The 19,768-nt window shown below is 31.4% G+C and overlaps 1 protein-coding gene across 1 annotated transcript in view; it reads left to right on the top strand.

The window, feature by feature from the left end:
- Nucleotides 1–14,444, top strand: part of LOC129229274 (retinoblastoma-like protein 1) — a 59,416-nt gene extending 44,972 nt beyond the window's left edge. Inside the window, exons 18-24 of the mRNA XM_054863546.1 lie at nucleotides 2,038–2,217; nucleotides 5,788–5,859; nucleotides 6,929–7,079; nucleotides 7,188–7,348; nucleotides 8,287–8,343; nucleotides 10,771–10,944; nucleotides 12,315–14,444. Coding sequence (XP_054719521.1) covers nucleotides 2,038–2,217; nucleotides 5,788–5,859; nucleotides 6,929–7,079; nucleotides 7,188–7,348; nucleotides 8,287–8,343; nucleotides 10,771–10,944; nucleotides 12,315–12,494 — 975 coding nt within the window. The 3' untranslated portion in view covers nucleotides 12,495–14,444. The remainder of the gene's footprint in view (nucleotides 1–2,037; nucleotides 2,218–5,787; nucleotides 5,860–6,928; nucleotides 7,080–7,187; nucleotides 7,349–8,286; nucleotides 8,344–10,770; nucleotides 10,945–12,314) is intronic.
- Nucleotides 14,445–19,768: the final 5,324 nt, after the last annotated feature.

Raw genomic sequence — 19,768 nt, 5'->3', positions numbered from 1 at the left:
CCAGAAAATTTCCATGTCTATTACATAGAAAAGTTGTTTCTATACATCGAAAAAATCTCTATATATCGAAAAAAAATTCGAGACATTCATAGATTTTTTTTCCACTTTAGACTGTTTGTCTTATGAAAAATGAAAGTTAGGGGAGGAAATTATGTTCACTCTAAATGTTGCTACGAAACCTCACGAGAAACCTAGATATGAGGGGTGGGTAGATAGGTATTATTCCATTCTGGTGGACTTCTTAAATTCCCTCAAGTTTATTTCAAATCTTAGTAAAATCAGTTTCAAGTTATCCATATTGTCAGTTGATTATCATTTTTAGTCTTTTTATCTTCAGTGAAAATCATTAAAGTTAAGTAGATTGTGAATTTTTACTTTTCTCTTGATTACATTGTCAAAACGAAAATCCCCTAATGTTGCGGATCAAGTTGAATAGCTGAAGAAGGAAGATGTATGAAGGTGCAACAATGTCCCTTCTGGCAAATTTAGTATTTTCGCAAGCAGAGTTCCTGCTATTATGAGAAATCAAAAATCGTAGTAAAAGTACTGAAATTTACAGTAAACGCACCCAAAAACATGAAAGGGCATTACAGTCGACCAAAACTAGCTTTAATTTGAATGTTTTAGGAGATTTTTATGATAAACTAAGATCATTTCTACATATCGAAATTACTATATATCGAATTTTTTTCCGGCAATTTGCTACTTCGATATATGGATGTTCGACTGTATATATAATTGATGAAAATGCCCTTTTTAAACTTCTGTTAAGGAATTATACAGTAATAATAGTTGCATTTATTAATTAAATAATTATTTTTTTAGCATTACATTAAGAAGTGTGTTTAAAAAAGATAATGCCATTTTTTAAAACAGCTTTGGTGGAGAAAGCTGATGCCCATTGTTTCGCATAGCGTAGTGGCACTTCTTTTTCATTTGCTCCTTTAAGTCACATTGTTGCCAGGGCACCAAGAGCAAATGCGAGATCAATGTCGGTTTTATTTTGGGTTCCCCCCCCCCCCACACACAACCTTACCCTCAAACATTCTACAGCATTCTAATTCTAAGGCAGAGCCCCTAATTTCAGATTTGTCTAACACCAGAAAATTGTTCTGGGTGCGGGGCAAAGGGTATGTTCTCAATTCATATTATGTGGAAAAACTGCTAAAATCATGCTCACATGAATGAAAATACATAGATTGCCCAAAGCCATAGGTGTCAATTGCCCCCCACCCCTCCTGGCACCCCTAAATGACAGACCTGTCTGACATACCCTGTAAGTGGCCCTGTTTTTCATTAATATCGTAGTTGTTGTAATTGTTTAATTTAGAAAAGTGCTGTACTATAAAATTCATTAATAAAGTATTTCCCTAATTTATATATTTTTTTATTTTGTAATTAAAGCACATAATTATGAAATTTTCCATATTTTTACTGGTTTTTTTTTTTTTTTTTCCTTTTTAATTACTTTATAACTTTGTACAGCTGGTTAAGTAGAGATCAGGTAATCAGGGGTATGTTATCCTTTCAAATTTTAGTGGAAGTGATTTACATGCCGATGGCCTGTCATTGCTTTAATATTTTCAACATTTGCTTGAATAAAATTTTTAAATGAAAATAAAGGGCTGTACTCTCAAAGGGATTTCTGTACTCTTTTCATCATGCATAAAGTGGTAAAGTAACAAGCTCTTTGTAATGAATAGTTCAACATAGTACCATCCACATTGACACTCCATCGATCCCTGCACCTACGCTAAATTATTTAGTGCCAAAATCCCAATACACCAATTAAATTGGTTCATCAGATTTAAAATGCCATGGCTAGCTGTGGCAAGTGGGTCTCCCCATCCTCAGATTTGTACTGAAAGGGAGGGAGGATCTCCCATACTCTGCATCCTAGTGATCAACCCCAGTACTTTGGAACTCATGTATTTTACAACCACATACTCGCATGTGCTTTGTAGACACAAAATATTACAAAGTATAATACTTTATGTGAAAAAATATGGCTTTCAACTGAGTTTTGTTTTGTTACAGGTATATCATCTTGCTGGAGTCCGATTAAAAGATTTGTGTGATCACTTAAATATACTTGAAGATGAATTGCGCCAAAAAATTTGGACTTGCTTCGAATATTCTTTAATGAAGCATACAGATCTAATGTGTGATCGCCATTTAGATCAGTTGCTGATGTGTGCTGTTTATGTCATATGCAAAGTAAGTTGGGTTGTTTAAATTTACTGTTAAAATCTTAAGTAGGCAACATTTTTCATTAGCACTGAATTATTAGTGTAATTTAAAAGCATTTTAGTGACATATTTAAAGATTTGAACATAGATTTGTTGATATTTCAAAATAAGAACTACCATTTCAAATGTACCACTTATTACAATTGTGGACAAAGCTGTATGCCACTTATTGTTTCTCAAATATTCGAGAGAATCTGCTGTAGAATCAAGTTAATAATTGTTACCTCAGACAGGGTTCGCGTTTACGCGCTATAGCGGGTTTTTTACGCAAATTTGCGGGAAAGGGACGCAACTTCCGCGAAAATTCGGGTCCTAGGGACCCAGAACACCCAAAAGATAAAAACCAGAAAAAAAATTGTAGAAAATGCTGAAGATCTATCTAGTAAATGCTTTTAAGCTTCAATGACCAGGAGAATCAACAGAAAAGGATTAAAATGACCCTATCTCTGTATCAGCTATTCAAACACACCCCTACTGTTGACCAGTCAATGGAATTTTAGTGATAAGACTGGAGCTTACAGTGACCTCCTGGGCAGAGCTCAAGGAGCAAAATATTGCAAGTTCATAAATAGCCCATTGTACTGTATTCTAAGAATAAATTCTCCCTCAACTTTTATCTTGGGGAAATTCCTGAAAACAACAATAAAGATCAAAAGTTAGAGTGGTTTCAATGCAATCTTCAGGATTGATACAGGACAACTGAGTAGTAAAAGCTTATCTATTTTGCATTCACCTAACCAGAGTTACTTTTGAAAATTATTATCTTGCATCCTCAATAAAAGGATGGGTGAAAAAAAAAATCGTCGCGCAAAACAAAGTTCTGAACTTAACATTTTTCTTGTTAAATTACTTATGAATATGAATTTTATACAAAAGCACATTAACCTTGTTCATTTTCTAGTAATTCACCTATTTCTGAGGGGCTATTTTTATTTGGACTTGCAAAAGTCACGTCTTAATCGATCGCGCCATTTTGAAAATGGCGAAATTTTAAAAGTAACACCAAAGCCAACACAGATATTTTAAAAGAGTCACAATGAAGTCAAATTTTCTAATTTAAGATTGCAAATGAGCAATTTTCATACTCATGTGAGAAAATTTTTCGTTTTTGCGATCGCAATTTTTGCGTTGTGTTAATTCGCTTGCGATTTTTTTCTATTTCTATGAAATTGCCATTGATAATTGATGGAGGGGGGGGGGGGGCTAGTTGCTTTTTTTCACATAGAAAAATGTTCATGAAAGCAAAGGTTAAGGAATGCTTTCTGCTTGATCAATCAAAGGCATTTATTTTTTATTTCATGGTAAAATCCAACTTTAAAGTAAATTTTGAGTTTACCTCATTGTAACTGACTAAATACTTTCTCAAATAACTAAATCTTGCAAGTGTATTATTTGAACATATGATAATCACAGAAAAAAAGGGCAAAATTAACCAATTTAGTTTATTTCATACCTTTTTCAAATAACTATGTGGATTGTTTCTTTTCCCTAAGTATAAATAGTTGTATATTATTCAATTATGTGCTAAGATTTTCTGTTTAAAATTTAAGGGACTCATTTTTTCCGCCAAAGGACCCAAATCTATTTCATTAATGGGTCCTTGGGACCCAAGTTACGGATAGTTGAGCGCGAACACTGCTCAGAGCAACAATAAGATATCTTACTATTGCTCTGAGGTGATGATATAAAGATACATTCGGACCCCGATTTAACAAATTCATTGGGATTGAGACTTTTATATCTTAAATCGGGTTTATTTGTAATATCGGTGTGATAATTTTTTTTTAATGCACTTACCTTATCTAAAACTCTAATAAGCAACTGTGCAAAAATATCCATAATTAGAAACTTTACACTTTTTATTCAGCACTCCATGACTTATTATACACTAGTTAATTTGAAATTTAAAACTAGTGAATAATAGATGTTTGGACAATTTCCTTGATATTTGACTCAAAATATTTCTCTTTTGACTTTATGGAGAGAATAAAATACTGTCTTTTGCATCCTGCTGCATGAGATATGTTTTCAGTTTCCAGGCCATGTAAAGCATTTGAAAAAGTGAGTTTTAATAGGAGTTTCACTATTGCTTTCAGCATCAAAATCACTATTCATTGGTTGCCCCCTCTCCCTCGCCCGTCAAAAATTGCTGATACCAAAAAAAAGTCTTTTTCTGCTTTGGACGATGTGGATGTGACATTTAAAAAACAATCCAATATTTCGTAACTCAAATTTAAAAAAAAAAATTTTTTTTTTGGTTAAAATAATTCGTTATTTCGGTGAATAGGGATTTAGGTCATCAGTAAATAGGGATTTTAGTCTGGGGGAAAGAAAAATATGCTAAATCGTGAATTGCGTTAAATTATTGAGATTAGCTGTAGTTTTTGAGCATTGTCATTTAAAAAACGTTAAATTTTCTTAAGAAATTGTTTCAAAGAAATAACTATCAAATAAGAGTAACCTGATATTGAGTTTTCTTAACTAGATCTTGGGAATTTAATGAGCACCAATCTTGGGTTTTTGCAAAATATCCCATTGGCAAACTGTGCCCTAAGCAACATCAGAGAAAAAACTTTTCCATTTGCAAACTTTTTTTTTTTTTAAATCTTTACTAATAATAAAGCTGAAAGTCTAGATGTCTGTGACGCACATAGCGCCTAGACCGTTCATCCGATTTTCATTGAGGGTGTGCACCTCGAAGCAATTTTTCAAAAATTCGATTTTGTTCCTTTTTCTATTCCAATTTTAAAAACATTTTACCAAGCAAATTACAACGTGAACAAACAAATTACCAAAGCGTGAACTAGCAAGTTACCATAACGTGAACAAGCAAACTACCATATGCGACCATGGGCGAGCAAATTAACATAGCAAATTAGTGAGATTCATCATCTATTTTTTGTAAATATACAGGCGAACCAAATGACCTTTTAATTCTCTACTACGGTCAAAGCTGTACGTGTACCACTGGTTCAATATAAATTTTAAAATGAAATGCAAATTTAGTTTTGTTTTTCTAGCTTATGTCAAAAAAAGGCTTCTTAAATTTGGATACCTTTTGTTAAATGTAAAAACACATAATTTTCAAAACACGGATAGTCATCTGTACCATTCTTGCACACACATATATCGCACATCTAGTAAAACACTGCCACATCTGCAAAAACTACTTTTCGAGGAAAATCAATTTAAACAAAATGCACCTTAGCTTAAATTCTTATAGTAACACATTGACACATCACAAAAAACAGGTTTTTTTTTTTTTTTTTTGCTTTTCTCTTGGCTGTCCTGCATTTTAATAGTACTAATAAAAATGCAGCATAACATGTAAATAAACTCAAAATCGATAATTTTTGACTTGTGGCGGTGTTGTATTAGGTATGGTGATATCGTTGTAAAAAAAAAGAGAAAAACAAGCCTTGTATTTATTTTTAGGGCCATTTTATGATGTGTGATAATTTCACTTGAGTATAAACTGAAAAAAATCAAATTTTAAACATCTTCAAAAAAAAAAATTAAATGTGATGTTGTATTACAGGTTACAAAAGAAGATAGAAGCTTCCAAGAAATAATGAAGCATTACAGGTTGCAACCTCAAGCTACTAGTCATGTAAGAGATTTGTCACCATTTTGGATCATTTTAGCCCTATTCATTTCCTGTACTTACAGAATTCATAGTTATCTTAACTATATCCCCAGCTCCAGTTCCAAGTATTTCATCTTGATTTTGAGCTTTTTCTTTCCCTTATAATTCCCAATTTTTTAATTTCATTTTTATTTGTTCGGGTAAAAATTACATTGTATGTGTGATTTTTTACAATTTTTTTCTTCCCATTTCTTTCTTTCAATTATTTATTTTGAAATTAAATGCAGTAGACTTTCATAAAGGCGGATCACAAAAATCCAGACCAATAATCTGAGTTTTTTTTTTTTTTTTAAGAAAAAATTAGCAATAAAATCCATGAAATTATTACACATTACATAAATGATGTGTATTTTGTGCTTTTGGGGTGCTCCTTGTTTCAACAATATTATGATTAGCCATTTGCACCATTAAGCTGGATTTTTGAGAATCTGCTCTACAGCTGTCATATGAGGCAGTGAGAGGCAAAGGGATGTAAGTGACAAAATTGAAAATTTGGAGATAACCAGTAGAACCTCTCCTCTGCTTTGGAGCAAGAAATAGTTCTTAGTAGCCCTAGTAGGTGCTGCTATACAGCATGATTTAGAAGAAAAAATATAATAAAAGCCTGACTAGGATCTGAACTTAAAAACGAGATTAACTCGAAACTTTAAATAGTCCACTTACATCCCTTTGCTTCTCACTGCTTCATATGTATGTGTTTTTTATCTATGATTACCATTTACTTTTTGTTGTTCCAAATAGCATATCAGTAGTGCCTTTAAATTGCAAACTTTTTTTATACATTTTGAAACTAAATGCTGTTAAATGTGATGAAAATGTTAATTTGTCCAAATTGTTTTCCTTAATCACATTAATATACACTTCATTATTATAAATATACAATAGTCCAGTAAAATTATTTAATATAGAACTTTTCAATTATTTTATTTGTAGCCTCAGAAAATATTTTCTTAGCTGTTAATTGCTATCGTCCGTTAAAAAAAACTTAAGTGGTTATGGTGTTATTTTATTAAATATATTGTTCTTTCATTAGATTTATCGAAGTGTGCTTTTAGTAAATAAAGCGCACAAGAAGCGTAGAAATTCAGGGAGTAGTGACAATAGTAAAGATGAATCTGGTTCTAGTTCTCCTGTGCCTTCGGAGAATTCTAAATCGGATACAACTAATGATAAAGAAGACAAAGGTATATTTTTGAAGAACAGTAAAATTATATGTATTTTTTTCAAGGGCGTTTTATATTTTAAAAAAAAAAATCGAAATATCAACTCTATTTCTTTTAATTTTTCTCCAGAGTCTAAGCGAACTGAGCATTTGAGTACAATTCGTTCTTCCAGTACGCTTCCAGGACCTCAAAACACTGGCAGTCAACCTCCTACTCCCACCAAATTATCTGGTACTGGGACCAGTTTTGAATTTGAGGAGAGAGGTGATCTAATAAACTTTTATAATAAGGTAATTCATTAAACCATAGTAGCTATTTATTACTGTGTTTCAGTTTTGACATTTTTGTAATTTCTTATGTGTGAATAAGTTCCATGAAATTAAAGCAAATATTAAATGTTTTCTACTTATAGGGAGAGAAATAAAGTATTATATTGCTAAATAAACCAATGACTATAATCTTTGAAGATGTAACATAAAGAGTTTACTGTGTAAAATTTTATTAATATTCTTTAACGCTGAAATATTTCAGATTGTAATATCACCGAACCGACAGTTGATTATTGCCCATTATATTGGAGTGTAGTTATGGTAAATATGTCAATCAAATGTCATGAATTTATCGTAGTGACAAATCAAATATTAATGTAAATGGCATTCCCATGCATTGCACTTACTTAAAGCACTGACTATAACTTTATAACACACTAAAATCTTGTTATAGGGAATATTAGTATGATGAGATCTGTTATAAAGAAATAGGTATTCAGTCCCTTTTCAATAGCCATTAGCAAAAGTTTATATAAATTGCCTTTTAAACAAAATGATAGTTTCTCAGATATTTGCTACAACAAAATGTGATATAGCAAATACTTTTAAATGTAGAGTAAAATGATGTAAACTTTGCACTTAATAACCCAAGCAAGCATTAGAAATCATTTTATACAAAAACAAAGACTTCTTTTTATCTCTATATAGTATCTTTCTACTTCATTCTTCGGTATGTGAAAGTACTTATTGCAATTAGTTATGTCAGTGAATATATGAGTATATTTTTTCCTTGAGCAAAAAATATAGCGCATGTCATTCATTATATTTATTATAGAACTACTTTCCAGGCTATCGCGAATCTTCTGTTACCTAGATTTTTATTTTTCAATTCTGGTTTTCAAAGTTTTTCTCTTTTTCAGTAGAATTACAAAAATGTTAATTATGCAAATTTTTTATAGGTCTATGTGCCAAGAATTCAAAAATTTGCTTACAAGTTCTCCCAAACTAATAATGGCGTAAGTAATTTTTTTGACTTTATTATTTTAATGAAGATATTTTAAATTACAATTGGAATTAAAAATAATGAGATCTTAACATGGTTTTCAATTCAGTGTTTAATTTCTTAACATTTGTTTTCCAAAAGTAAGTTACTAGATGTGATTTAGCATCAATTGCAACAAAGTTAAAGTTCAAAAATATTGTGTAAAATATAAAAATTTTGAAAAATTTAAGCACCAAAGATTAAGGAATCTTTCTGAAAAGCACATGTTCAAACCAATAAAAGCTGGTCATTAACATGCTCTATTCAAGCTACTAACAAAATGTTTAAAAATTTTATCAACCATCAGGGCCGGATTTGAAAGTGTGGATGCCCTTAATCAGGGTTCAAAAAGATCATCATATTTTCGAAAATATCTGATACTTTGATATATATCCGAATATTTTGATATACATGTATATATCCGATAATTTCGACCCGTGAAAGATAGGATATTTTGTAAACATTTTGCTGTGGGGGCCCCTTTGTTGTGGAGGCCCAGGAGCAGTAGCCCCGCCTGCCCCCTCCCCCTTAATCCGGCCCTGTCAACCATCAAAATAAATGAAAAGTTTTGTTCAGATGATTGAAGAATGAAATGTTGAGTCAAAGTTCTTTGATTATACATAAGTGTTTACCTACAAAGCAAGAGGTAGAAGCATGTCACACAATTAAAGGTAGACAATATTTTTATAAGGCCATACCAACAACAATGAATTGGTTTCAAAGTGAACTACAAAATTTGTTTTTTATATATGTTTATCAAAACGCGTTTGACATTTCTGATGTCGGTTTTAGCAAAAATTATAACCTCCATTATCAAGTTGTTTTTTTTTTTTTAATTTTGACGAAGAAAGCAAATACAGCATTATTCACTGGTGATAAGCATAACCAGGAATATATGCAAAAGCATATGAGCATATGCAATTGCTTATTTCTGCTTTTGATATATCTGTACCTCAGAGCCAGGCTGACATAAGTCCAAAAATTGCAATTTTCTGTTATGAATTGTATGTAGAAGCATATTCTGCATCGAGCATGGGCGCCCATATAGGGAGGCAAGTGGGGGGGGCCCAAGCTCCCTTTAAAAATTAGACTTCCTTGCTGCTTTTTTTTTTTTGCAAAAATGTAAAAATATTTTTTCTCTTGAAATGAATAATTTCTTAAAAATGTCAAATTTTAATAACTCTAATCTGTACGGAAATCAGTTTCCATTGGGAAAAGATCCTGCTGAACCATGGGAAAAATATCTGAGCATTCCCTTAAAATTTTGCATATGGGCACCCATGGCATGGAGCCATGTGAACATAATTTTTTTTTTAAATCCATTTCAATTTTTTACCCTCCCATCCTTTGCATGCGATATAAAAAGTTTTTCCTCTCTCCTGTAAAATTAGCATAATTAACCTTAGTCCTTCTGGCTTTGATTTGTACATTAATGCGCAAAAATTACAATGTTGTTAAAACAAATGCATGTTACTGCATTTTTTCTCTTGCTTTTGATTACTTTTAGATTCGGAAATAAAATAAAACATATTATTCTTCATTAAAGATGTAAAATCAAGCAACTTGTGGGAAGCTGTTTCATGGACATGATTACTGCCCTTCAGGTAGCCAATAATAAAAGAAATTTCTACAGGGGAGTAGCTGGAGACTGACTTTGTATAGGACATTTTTAGCATGTCTTAGCAACTGAAATTTTTGAGTTGCAAAACTATAATGTCATATGAAAATTTTCCATAAATATGCCTAAGCAATAAAAACAGGCTCATTAAGAACTTGATTTCCAGTCTTAGAAAAGAATTAGCGCATAGAATTGTTAGTTTTTTGTGGAAAATAGAGAAAGTCCGGAGAATAATTTTGAGGAAAACAAAATACCCATAATTAAGAGGTCAGTTACTTTCTAAATGCGTAGGGAAGATGTTACAGAACTGGTATTTCACCCACGAGATAAAGTTAAACAGAACAAATACTGTCTGTGGCATTCTCTGAGTGTGTTAATACTCATCTTTTATAACAAAATGCATATTTCTTTTTATAGCCTGTATATAATGCATTATTGTTATAGTACATTAATTCTGAGTTTGGTTGATAAAATGATCATTAATATTAATTATTAAAAACATTTTTTTAACTCTAAAATTTCAATTTATTTGTATTCCTCTACATTTTAGTTTCCTCAATGCACTTAATACATTGCATATGGGAAACGTACTGTTACGTTTTTGTAGACTCGCTGGAGTTTGTGTACATAAAAATACATGATTAGTAGATATATTTGCAACTAATGCCGGCTATGCGCTTAACGAGTTAAAAACCAAATATCCAAAATTATTAAGATTCCATATTTCAAAAGTTAAGTAATACATTGGGGCATTATTAACTTTATTGATGGTTTGTATTCCAGATTGAATCTCCTCCACTTTCTCCTTTACCGAGGTTGAATGCCCATCCTTCTTCACCGTGGCGAAGAGTCTCCAACAAGCACTCTGTCTATATTGCTCCACTGACCGCAAACAATGTGTCATTCCCACCTTCACCAAAGCCTCTTTCATGTTGTTTCAATCAGAGTCCAGGAAAGGTAAGATATTTTTTTCTGTTATATGCATTTTTCTCACGGGCCCGTCCAGCGATATAGGAAATCATTTATACGCGAAACCTAAAATGCACTTTTCCCTTATGCGCGATAAAAAAATTTCAAGTTTTTAGTTAAATCGCCTCTTTACGCTTTGCTTATCGGAGGATTTGTACCCTTCTTGTTCTGTCTCTTTAAATACTTCACACGCCTTTGTTCCATTGTTTGAACACTTCCAAGAATGCTTTCTTTTTCGCACAAAGGTGCAATAGGGAGTGGAATTAGTCTTGTGATTGACATTCAGAGGGGAGAACAGGTTCCGTACGAAAAGGTTTAGGTCTCACTAAAAGTTGTGCTCAAGCGTTACGCATTGACAAAGCCTATCGAGCATCTTTTGCGTCCTCATAGACTATAGCACTGATCACGCGACATTTTTAGGTTTTGGGGAATTCACTTACATACTGTACAGTGCATAAAAAATGACAAAACGTACAGCTTCAAATTTAACATTTTTATTAAATTACAATGCATAGATGGAAATGATGTGCATATTTATTCATTAATATTAATTAATATTAGTAATATACTATTAGTATTTCCATAACTGATGTTAACTTATTGCATTTAAGCTAATTTTTCGGTTTTTCACTTATGCACGCAAATTTCGCTGTCCCCTTTGGTCGCATATAAATGAGAGGTCACTGTGTTTGTAATCCAAAATCCTTGTTTGTGTGTTCTATAACAAGATTATCTTATTTATCCTTATATAATGATAAAGACATTGAAACCTCTCCAATCGTGAAAAAAATGGTCGTTAGTGGAGATTGGCTCTTAGAGATGTTCAAAAACGAAAAAAAAGAATAATATATGCTCTGCAAACTGTATATTAAGAACTTCATTGTAAGAAAATAATTAAATTGGGAAATTAAAATTTTTCTTTTCAAATAATTAATACAAAATATGCTTCTTATTTTCTATTTAGGAACTAATTTACTTTAAAATAAAAGATGAGATTCTTTAAAAAAACCATATTTTTTTGTTGCAAAAATGAATTATTAATCTATTATTGGTACGTTCTGAGTGCTCTATAGAGAGAACATTGATTGTGTTGACCCCCCCCCCTTTTCCTTTTTTTTTTCGAGGGGAGGGGGCTTGTTATATACAACTTCTAGACATAATTAGAAATTATTTATTCCTTTTTATTTATTTATTTGTTTTATTATTAACCTTATGAATACACAATCAGTCAGTTTCCAAATGTTATTGAAAAGTCAAAAAAAAGTCTTAGACAGTTATCCCTGAAATCTGTATTCAACCTAATAAATGTGCATGGATGTCTTCTTTTATTGTGAACTAATTATTTATTTACTCATCAGGATTTAAGAGCCATTAATAATTTTGTGAAACTCGGTGAGAAAAAAGCAGTGAAGCGTATATTTCAAGATGCAACTGAAGCTGAAGTCCCTCCTAAGCTCAGGTGTGAAGATCTTGCAATGCGAAAAATCCAAAACATCATGGCGGACAGGCAATGTGGTAACGACAATGAAGAAGTCTGAAAAAATATTTTAGTGCTCTTTAAACAAGGGGTAAACTGTTGTTCTAGGAAATACACAATTTTGGCAAAATGACATTGAAATATTTATTTATTAATTTTTTAATGACTAATAACACTGCATGGCGAAAAAAAAAACTTCAAAATGCTTGTGACACCATTCTTGCTGATTTTTATGTAAAATGACCCTCTGAATCCAAATATGACCACCGTTTTACCCCAGGATGTCCCACTTTTTAGAAATGGTGCCGACCAATTTTTTCCAGTTTTTGCCAATTTCATAGACACTCCTTTTATTTGGAGAGGAAGAAAGTAATACATTAACCATTGTTAGCATTCTTCTGAAAGGCTTGTGAGGTATTAAGTTCAAAAGCAATGAACGTTTAAAGCAAGTTGGGATTACATAGTGATATTCCTCCCTATAATATTTAAACTATCAAAACTGATCTTTTTGTTCCTAGGGGTGTTTTACTATTTTTCACTTATTTTTGCGGAAAAACCAAAGTATAGGACTCTTTCTTATGAGCTCAGTGTCTAAAACAATGTTCACGTTGTAAAAAAAAATGCATTGCATATTGAATAGTCAAGAGTCCCATTGCAGATCCTTCAGGAAAGGAAATTCCTGTATTATTCAACTTACATAAGATTATAAGGATACCTAATTTTGTTTTTAATTTTAATTATATATTACTTTGAATGACATAGAAAGGTTATTTACTGGTGATGTGGGGATCTGCGACTACACAGCATGTGATGCTTCCAATTTTTTTTTTTTTGAACATGATATATTTTCCAGGCACGAGGGATTAAGCTCATTGGCGTAAGTTCTTTACTCTGGTTTTATGCCAAAAAAATAAGTGAAAAATTGCCCGTAGAAAAAAGAGATTGGTTTTGATGGTTTAAATATCTTTTAGGAGGGAATTCCTTCATGAGTCAGTTAACCTGCTCCAAATGTTCATGCTTTTGAATTTTGCAGGTCTCTATCCCTTCAGAAGAATGTTAATTGTTTATATAATGCTACCTTTCCCTGCAAATAAAAATAATGGCTATGAAATTGCTGGAAACTGAAAAAAACATTGTGGGTACCATTTCCAAAGGGTGAGGCATAACAGGAAAAAACTCTAGTCATTATTTGATTCAGGGGGTGATTTTACATAAGAATCAGTGAGAATGGTGTCGGAAGCATTTTAAAAGAGTTTTTTTGCCAAGCAGTGTAATTATTTATAAATGAAGAGGTAATCAGTTTAGCAATGAAACAAATTATTGAAAAGTTTTTAATATTTTTCTTGTAATTAATTGTAGGTACTTTTGTATGCATGAATACAGTATTCTCAAATAAAAGGCCATGATATTTTGCATTTAAAATTCAAAAAAAAAAAAGGATGTTGAAATATTTTTCCCTTTCTCTGAAAGGGACAAATAATTAATTGTAAATGAAAAATAATCATTTATCATATTAAACAAATTATGGAAAAAATTTAATGATAGCTTTCTCCTAATTTAATTTTAGGTACTGTTGTGTGAATAAATCAAATTAAATGAAAAGCCATAATATTTTGCATTTAAAATTTTTAAAAAGCTATTTGGATGTTTTTATCCAAAGCATTGTGCTCATTTGTATGAATGTGTGAAGCTCTTTTCAATACTGCCATTTTTGTTTGAAGAGTCAAAATGTATTGTTGAACTTTTTATTAGTATTATTAGTATCCCTGTATAATTTCATTTGTTTCATCTTTTGTTTTAAAAAATGAATTTTAACTACTGAATGTTGTTTCATGTTAAATGGCTGTCTTAAAAAATATTTATAAAATTCTAATCATAAACTATTTTAATAGAATTGGTAAACAATCAATTCCTTCATTTATTGATCTTTTAAAAATAGTTGTTTTTTCTTGTTATATATTTGTTATGTTTTATCTTCCTTTGTTTCTTTTCTTAGATTTATTCATATTTTTGTATAGTATATATTGGCATGTAATAAAATATATATCATTCATAATCATTTGTGAACTAACATCATCAAATTAAAGCAAAAAATAAAACATTTTAAAAGAGTTTTACCGTTTTCTTTTCTTGTATGAATCAATAAAATGGAAGTTTTCAAGTTTTTAATAATATACTTTCAATTAGCATTTACAATTGACACTTTATTTTACTGAATTCTGAAAATCACAATAAAGTTCATAAAATAGAAAACAATGATGCACAGGGTTCATACGGGTCATGGAAATCCTGGAAAGTCATGGAAAAAAAATAACAGAATTTCAGACCTGGAAAAGTCATGAAAAATTGAAATTTTCATTGAAAGTCATGGAAATTTATTTCAAGTCATGGAAAAATGTCCTGGACAAAGAGAAAGGAACAGTAACTAAAGGAGCATTAGAAATCTTGAGTGATTTAACAGTATAGCACATAAAAGCTATTACAAGTGGAAAATTGAACGATCCAAAAATCAAATCTGAGTTTTGAAATCTCATTGCATCCATTTCTGTCGCAGCCGCTTGCCATTTTTTGCGATGTGATTTTACTGCCTGGACATCATTTATTTTGAATTTTCTGTTATTTTCAACACTTCTTATGTTTCATATTCTGTAGTAGCAAAATTTCACATTCTTAGTTTACCACGCCCACTCAAAAAAAGCAATTCAGTTGCATGCGAGTTCGATTCCATCACTTGTAAGAACTTTATTATTAAATTTTTCAGAGTTTATCTTAATTTTTTGAATGTTTTAGAAAATGTAGATATTACGTAAGGCGACAGAATACAGAAAAAGAGGAATTTGTATGCTCTAAAACAGTATGCCCAACATATGGTACGCAAAACTAATCCATGCGACCCGCTGCTACGTTCAATGTCGGGAATTAAACGTGTTCGGAAATTTCTGTACCTATTAATTTATATGCATTTGAAAATGCAAATTTGTAAACAAAACAAATACACTTTTGAATCAGAAGATTGATTCATTACTGAATGTTTTTTTTTTTTTTTTTTCAAAAAAGATCTGGTTTGGAAACATAAAGAACTAAACTATGAACCAAAATACTGTCAAGTTATGTGGATGATTAAAGGCACTGTTGACACTAAAAGGTAACTTTTGAAGCAAATTTATTGAAACTTAATGATGACTCATTCAACCTTTGTCCCATTCAACATCATTCTGCCTGTTTAAAAAAAAAAAATCATACATTTAAGCATCATCATATTTGCTTCACTGCATTTTTACTTTTTACTTAAAATTATATTATAAAGACAAATAAGAATAGTTTAGTGTTTTAAGTGTGCACTTATATTTTTTCCACAACGAGTATGCTTCAATGAGGCTGTGGGACGTTTTGCTAATGCTCATTTCCAAATATTACCAAGTTTGAGATTAAATAGTGCTATTCTCTTCGTGTAACGAGGTCATGAAAATTTTCACTGAAGTCATGAAAAAGTCTTGGAAAAGTCATGGAATTTTTTCATCCAAATAGAGTATGAACCCTGGATGCATGTATTTCCAATAGCATACTAATATTGTATTTTTTGTATTGCTTCAAATAAAAAAAGTACACCCAGGTATCCAGAAATTCAGATCAAAAAGTTTTGATCCTACAAACTTTTTTCTATACAATAAGAACAAAATGGTGGTATTTGTAATAATTTAACAGAAGCAGCTTATCTTGAAATGGGGTGAAATTTCTAAGAGGATTTTTGATCTTCATTGGGGATTGATAATTTGACTAGGATCAGCCTAGCTGGACCCGGAGCATGTTGCTGGTCGTCAACCCCAAAGCAGGATACTACTAAATTTGCGACGTATGTCGCAGAACAGATGCATAAGCTGCAAAACAATTCTATTCAAATGTAAGAGGAAAACTCGAGACCAATTTTCTGGAGAAATTCTACAGGTTTCTGTGAAATTTCTGAAGAAACTGCAGATTTTTTGCAAATATCTTCCAACTCAAGATAGAATTTTACACAAATTCTGCAGATTTCTTAAAATTAGAAGAAAAGCTAAAAATATTGGCAATTACGATGATTCGGCGGAAATCTCGCAAAAAAATCTTGAATTCGATAAGTCATCTGCAGGAACTTTGGTTTTACTTAGAATTTGCAACATTCTATCTAGAGTTGGAAGATATTTAGAAAATCGGTAGTTTCTGCAGAAATTTAATACTCTAACTCTAAAAAGATTGATTTTTCTTGCATTTTTGGTTTGCCATTCACTTATTTTTCCCAATCGATCTTCACCACTGCAGTTTCTTTCATAAACGTATGTTTTGGAAACATGCCAACATTGAAACACGTCCATTGACAAAAATTGGGTGTCTTGTTTGAGATTTTTAATCCTTTTGCATCCTGGAAATATTTCAATTATTTTTGAAGTTTTTTATTGCATGCTACCCTAACTCGACTCATTTTATTTAGTAATTTATTTATTAACAATATTTTAATTGCTCCTTCATCCTCAATCACGAATTGCTTATTATCCTCACTTGACCAAAGTTGATGTTGCTCTGATTTTTCAGATTGCCATGACGACGAGAATAAAATAACTCATTGGTTGCGTTCGACCGAGAGCGACCGGTTAGTTAATCACGTGACAACGAATGATCACGTGCTCCAATCAACTGCTTAGAATGGTAACCGGTTGATCATAGAACGTTTCGATTAGTAACCATTTACTTACCGGTCGAACGCAATCATCGTTTTAACATTTGTTAAGAGGACGAATTTTCGTCGATATGGTTACAAATCATTTGCGTTCGTTCAAGGCTTAACTTAAGCAGATTTTACTTAAAGGAGGGGGGGGGGGGAATTATGTTTTTCAAAAAAAAAAGAAACACTGATATTGATGAGCTTGAACAGTAAAACTTCATCCATATACAAAATTTCTAAATTACTAATTCCCATAATTTAAGATTGATATGAAATAAAAATACATAACGTATTTTAATTTATGACTAGCTGCGTGCCCTGGCTACTTAAAAAATGAAAGATGTCCCATTGATATTTTTGTATTACTCTGACATCAGTTTCTAAAGCGCTAAGGAGTAAATAAATACGCACAATGCAAGGTTTGCAAAACACCAGTAGAGTATATTTTTGGCAAAAATCTCTTTAACGTTAATCACAGTTATCAATGATACAGTATAAACTAGAATCTGTGCTCAGGTTAAAATGAATTACATCTGATAGACTATATCTGAAATATTCATGTACAATTATAATCGGCTTATACATGACACATAATGTGTCTTTGATTACGTGAAACTAAAGCACCAAGTAGTATTAATAAATACCAATAAGCATTAATTTAATACCAAGTCATCAGATTCCAATTGGGCTTTAGTTAAAATCCTTAAAAACAATCTTTTTTGTTCAACTCTGTTTCACAAAGAAATCCAAATAATCTTAATTTAACATGTTCTTTTAACGATATAAACTGTATTTTAAAAATAGAAACGGGAAGGAAAAAGAGAGTTATTACAATTCGAAAACTCACCCATGTGACGGGGAAAAAGTCCAACAAAATAAACATATTTAGTCGCACATCCTAAATGTACCAAAATATTAGGCCGGTGAATGATAAACTTACACTACAATCAATAAGCATAGCTAAAGACAGGGCTCCCAAATGGTCCGCTTTTCCCGCCAAAGTCCGTTTTTTAGGGTAAAGTCCGCTTTAGACCGCTTTTTAACATTTTGGTCCGTTTAGTCCGCTTTTATATTGTTTTTACTCAAAAATCAGATTTTAAACATTTTCATTACATTAAAAGATATACTATGTGCTGACGTTTGTTACGCCCGAACACGCGGCGCGACGCCGTTTTTCTTTTGAACCTGACTTTCTGGTCATATTTCGCCTCAGATTGACGCCATTACTCCTCCTTCAACCGCTGTAACATGGAAATCTAGCAAATGGAGAGATTTGGGGGAGGAGTTATGACTTCAAATCAAAGCATTCTGCTACCGATATTTTTCACGGGTTAATACGCCCTTGAAAAACCTTGAAAAAATCAAGAATGTTTCATCAGTGCAATTTTCTGAACTTGTGTTCGATATGTAGCATCGCGAAAAATTACTTCCTGTGTATGCGAGTTCAATCTCTTTGCATCTTGTTAATATTTTGATATTTTTGACAATCAGAAGTTATTTAATATTCATTAACTTAGATTTGCTTATTTTATGTTTAATTACAATAGATAATAAACTACTTTTTTTTCCCGGAACCATGGTAACATCAAACTTTTTTGGACTTCATCAAAAATTGCTTGCTGGGCTTTGAGATTTCAATCTCTTTGCATCTTGAAAATATTTTGATATTTTTGGCAATCGGAAGTAATTTTGACATAACACCTCCTTAAATTAGCTTATTTTTTAGTTAATTTTAATAGACAATTAACTTTTTTATTTTTGGAACCATAGCAACATTGAACTTTCTCGCACTTTCGCGGAAAGTGCTTGTCGTGTTTGAGATTTCAATCTTTTTGCATCTTGTTAATATTTTGATATTTTTGGGAATCGGAAGTTATTTTGACATACGCGACCATAGATTAACTTATTTTTTCGTTTAATTTTAATAGATAATAAACTTCCTTATTTTTGGTACGATACCAGCATTGCACGAACTCGAACTTCGCGAAGAATTGCTTCTCTTGTTTGAGATTTAAATCTTTCTGCATCTTGTACATATTTTGATATTTTTTGCAATCAGAAGTTATTTTGACACACTCCACCATAGATTAGCTTATTTTTTGTTTGATTTTAATAGGTAATAAACTACTTCTTTTTCTAAACCATGGCAACGTTGAACGTACTCGTACTTCGCGGAAAACTGCTTGTCTTGTTTGAGATTTCAATCTTTTTGCATCTTGTTAATGTTTTAATATTTTTTGGCAATCGGAAATTACTTTAACATACGCTACCATAGATTAGCTTATTTTTTATTTAATTTTAATAGATAATAAACTTTCTTATTTTTGAAACCATAGCAGCATTGCACGAACTTGAACTTCGCGAAGAATCGCTTCTTGTGTTTGAGATTTCAATCTTTTTGCATCTTGTACATATTTTGATATTTTGCGCAATCGAATGTTATTTTCACATATGTTATCCTAGACTAGCATATTTTATGTTCAATTTTAGTCATGTTTTGTTTTAGAGAATTTTTTTTTTTTTTTTTTTTTTGGAAATTATGTCAACAGTGAACATACTTTGCGAAAATTTGATTCTCATGTTCAAGATTTCAGTCCTTTTGCATCTTGTAATTATTTTAATATTTTTGAAAATTGGAA

Source organism: Uloborus diversus, chromosome 9, assembly GCF_026930045.1.
Source record: "Uloborus diversus isolate 005 chromosome 9, Udiv.v.3.1, whole genome shotgun sequence".
NCBI classification, from domain to species: domain Eukaryota; kingdom Metazoa; phylum Arthropoda; class Arachnida; order Araneae; family Uloboridae; genus Uloborus; species Uloborus diversus.
Note: the sequence above shows the minus strand (reverse complement) of the source record. Positions and strands in the feature narration are given on the sequence as shown.